At 47.3% G+C, this 4,230-nt stretch overlaps 1 protein-coding gene across 1 annotated transcript; it reads left to right on the top strand.

Moving 5' to 3' along the window:
• The first annotated feature begins 222 nt into the window (after positions 1-222).
• TMSB4X (thymosin beta 4 X-linked) lies at positions 223-3,026 on the top strand. Its single transcript, XM_078657866.1, has 3 exons — positions 223-357; positions 1,710-1,825; positions 2,558-3,026. Exons 2-3 carry the CDS (start codon positions 1,726-1,728, stop codon positions 2,593-2,595), a joined length of 138 nt encoding a protein of 45 aa, XP_078513992.1. The 5' UTR covers positions 223-357; positions 1,710-1,725; the 3' UTR covers positions 2,596-3,026.
• Positions 3,027-4,230: the final 1,204 nt, after the last annotated feature.

Below are 4,230 nucleotides of genomic sequence, written 5' to 3'. Positions count from 1 at the left end.
CACCCTTTCGGCGCTGGTGCCGGGAAACTTGCACGCTGCGAGTCCCCGTCCGCTGTTTTTATGGCTGAGAGAAAAAGAGACATTTCGGGGAAGGCTAGAAGTACAGTTATAACAAATAGTTGTATTAGTTGAAGAAAAAGGCACGCACACTTTCAAGCTTTTCAAAAAGTAGAAGCAGGCCGGGCGGGGCTCCAAAGCAGTTAAGCTTCCGGGACGTGCCGCTGGCGGAGCGATGACCTCACCGCGCAATTTGCATAGCGCGCGGCAGGATATAACAGCGCGCGCAGCCCTTTTGTGCTCCAGTCTTTGAGCTGCAGTCACAGGGATCAAGACTCCTCTCGCTGCTTGGATTCGCTGGTAAGGATCGGCCCGTTTTATTCTAGCAAGCTTTCTATTGTCTGCAGATAAAACCAAGGCCATTTCCCCGGCTTCTTGTGTTCCTCTGGAAAAAGGAGTGTGTTTTTCTGGTATTAAAGAACTAATGGATGCCATGGTTTTAGCAACGGGGACCTGCTTGTCTTGCAATACGATGCCACTCTCTGTCCCTTCGGTACTAGGATGGATTGTCCAGGTTTTCTGACATAAATCTTCAATTTGTGTCATTTTTGCAACCCATGCAACGCTCTACAAAATGCATCCTGCGCAACGCTTGGCGGGAGGCGGAGCTGCTTCCTCCTCCTAACCCTCCACATCCTGCGGTCTTAGTGACACATGTACGCAGTTGGTAGAGCCGGCAGGGTGCTCGACTGTGTAAAATGCAGTGAGGGGAATTAACATTGCCCAGGGAGACAAAGGCAAGGATGCCGCCCGCGTGGGAGCCTGGGAGGAGGTGGCTGTCGCGAGGAAGTGTTTTGTGCACGAGGACTCCTTCCCGCGCCTGAGGCGCTGCTGCTTTGTGAGGGGTGGGGTACGCCCTTAAGCGGCTGGGATAGTGGATGTGTCCTCCTTGTGAAACGTAACGGGTGATCCTGTAAATCTCCACACTAAAAACTCCCCCCGCATCTGCAGGGCATAGGGGCATATGGTCTGCTTCATGGTGCGGGGAGGGGGACCATTGAAGTGTAATCCTTGTCCCCCGTCTATAATTCCATGCGTGTTTCTGCAGCTGCAGTTGTGAAGGACCAGGGCGGGAGTGTAAGCCCGGCGGGCACTTTGAGGAAGCGGGGGGAGGGCGGTGGTTGGGCGCTGCGGACTGCGCAGCAGGTCTTTGTGGCGAAACAAGAATGCGAGGCCTTTCTCTCCGGGGCACAGGAAGGGAGGGTGCGTGATTGATGGGGCCCGGCCCCTGCGTGCTCGCTTTAGAAGGGAGCATCTCATTATGACGACCTGAAATAGACGACATTACCCCAGTAAAGTGCAGTGTTGAGAAGGGGCATATGCACCCCTTTTCATAGGAAGCAATCTCGATTGGGTGGATTGTCCTACCTTTGGTTGTATGACAATGTAAAGCTCACTGCCAAGCTCCATATATATGTGTATAGTTTTATATAGAAATTGTCCTTTTATTTACCTTACAAACTAGGGAAAGTTAGTAGTGCTTGCTTGGCGAGCTCATTAAGCTGAGAAAGGGAAGGGTTGTGGGAGGGGAAGTGAGTCTGACACTCGATAAAGAGTGAGTAGGTGGGGTGGGCACAGGGAGGGGGGTACTAACCAAGCGACTTAAAGAAATGGGCGTGCCTCTAACAGCCCCTTTCGTCTCTTTTGCACAGACTCTTAGCTGCAAATATGTCTGACAAACCCGATATGGCTGAGGTCGAGAAATTCGACAAGTCTAAGTTGAAGAAGACGGAAACACAGGAGAAGAATCCACTCCCCTCAAAAGAAAGTAAGTGCCCTTTTTATTTTATTGTTATTCTGAAACAAGCCTAGGGACTTAATGTGTTTAACTTGGATATTTTATCTCCAGATATTCAAGTTTGTTAAAAACATTAAATAGGGCCTGTTTTTTCACCTTACGGACATTTGAGTGGAAATGTTATTTTTGTAGCAGAAAAATTTTCTTGGTGCAGTATTAACTACCCCTGCTGGATAGGGAGAAAAGCCCCTGTGTGAAAAATTTGTAACTGATTGGAACTAGTTATTCCACAAAGATGCCATTGCACAATGGCATATGATTTTTCCAAAGACAAGGTGTTGCGGTATTTTTCAAATGTAGTCTTTTGGTGTTTGCTGATTCGATCTGTTTTGGGAGTACAGTTTTCACGAGTTGTCTGTTTTACCCACTTCATACTCTTTGAATGTAGACGTCACAGAATCCAATATTTTTTTTCTCCAGTTTGCAAGATTTACGTGTATAATTGTATCCGATTTTTTCATTAACGGGGTTTATATATTCCCCTTGCAACCACTGTGTGTTCGAATGTCTTCTCTTATATCACGGAGGGCAAGTGAAATTGGCCTTATCCTGTCCCTGGGTGTTTCCGACAGGCTTCTTGAAAGCTGATTTCAATGTCTTGGTTTGTTGTTAACCTATCTAAGCTCATAATCGTGCTGTGTTCTTCAGATTTAAGAGGAAGTGTATTTACTTACGGTACTTTTTTCTCTTTTTTTCCACCAGCGATTGAGCAAGAAAAGAAAGGAGGCTGCGAATCCTAATGGCCCCACCCTGCCCAACACGCACTGTACATTCCACGAGCATTGCCTTCTTATTTTACTTCTTTTAGCTGTTTAACTTTGTATGAAATAACTCAAGATGCAAAGGGAGGTTGGAGAACGTTGTACTGTGACCCGCCCGGCTCCACCAAAAAAGCGCAAGGACTGAGAACTGACAGAGCGTGAGGGCGCTGCCCTCCTGTCTGCCGGCGGGGGCGCTGCAGAGCCTGGTGTTAAAGGGCAGCGGCGGAACCCGGGCGAAGACCCCCGACGAACAACAGCAGCAACTCCACCACAGCCATGGCCGAGCTCCTGGGGCCCAGCGAACCGCAACATGCAATTAATCGAGTGCCATTTTTATTTGTCCAAAAATGATTTTAATTATTGGAATGCACATTTTTTTTAATATGCAAATAAAACATTTTTAAAACCTGGACGTTGGTTTATTTGAAGGACTGGTGAAAGGATTACAGCGACCAAGTAACACGTGATGGATTATGTTATAACTTTGTATGTATGTTGCTTTTTTGCAAAGAAAGCATTGCGTTATACAGACAATAGTTAATGTTATATAATCACGCTACACTGGGTAACCAACTGAATTCAGCAGTTTATACCGAATGTGCATGCTAAGTGGAGGGAGGGGGGAGAGTTGGCATTGCCCAGGTATTTCCGAAGGCATGAACTGGGTGTGGCTCCTGACCACCTTAAATTGTGCACTACTGGTAAACGTCCACCAGCGTTGCTGGGTTTAAAGGAGAAGCAACGCCTTTGGGAAGTATGACATTTGAACGTGTGCTAGTCATGTCGTATGTACAGCTCAGAGCGATAGACAATGTGTCACTTTGGTACTTTTGGGGGGGGGGTATCACACGCTGGTTTTAGTAGCTTGCGCATTGAGATATGGTCTGTACCAAATGAATAGAAAACGTACTAGTACGTAAGGCCCTAAAATGTGTTGCTGATTGAATTGAGATTGCCCTGTTTGAACCACGTAGGGCATCTGGGCGGGTTGCAATCCGGGCAAGGTGGACTCCACTGTCAGCCAATCAGAACACTTAATTGTCCAGGGTATATGATATTGCGGTGTCCAAGCTTCCAAAAGGACGCATCAAACTTGGGGCAGCCTGACGTGAACATCTGAAGAGTGAAACCCATTTGTAGGGAGGGGGGACCAATTTGTAACGGGCTCCGCTAATTAATGGTTTCTGGCGAGGGTTGCTCTCTACTTGCAAAATCTGTTTTTGATGGTCTCATCTATTACGGGTTAGTTTATGAACGTTAATATTTCCTTATCTCTGAGGTTCTTCGTCCTCGGGGACAATTAATCTCTGCGGATAATTCGAGGCACATGCTAGCAGTAGGTGCGCATCAACCCCTTCAGCAGAACTCACTTCCTCGCCGCGTCAGTTTGGCTCCTTTTAAGCAATAGCTTATTCAATTAGCACTGCTCTGAGATGCTACTGTATAGGCTACATCTATTGTAAAAGTCGACACTGTGTATTGGACCACCTGCAGTGTTCACTGTGGCCCATCAATTCATTCCTCGAAATGGTTCATGCCGCTTAAAATGCCACCTCAGCTTCGTTCATGAATGTGCCGATGTAATGCGAGGGGTGCTTGGCCACTGCTCCACGT

The sequence above is a fragment of the Lissotriton helveticus genome, chromosome 8, assembly GCF_964261635.1.
Source record: "Lissotriton helveticus chromosome 8, aLisHel1.1, whole genome shotgun sequence".
NCBI lineage: Eukaryota > Metazoa > Chordata > Amphibia > Caudata > Salamandridae > Lissotriton > Lissotriton helveticus.
The sequence above is the reverse complement of the archived record's forward strand: the minus strand, read 5'-3'. Positions and strand labels throughout refer to the sequence as shown.

What these genes read in the sequence shown, in the direction of transcription:
- TMSB4X (XM_078657866.1), top strand. Translation starts at nt 1,726, where the DNA reads ATGTCTGACAAACCCGATATGGCTGAGGTCGAGAAATTCGACAAGTCT. An exon ending in TCCACTCCCCTCAAAAGAAA is followed by an intron (nt 1,826 to 2,557) that starts GTAAGTGCCCTT and finishes TTTTTCCACCAG; the next exon opens with CGATTGAGCAAGAAAAGAAA.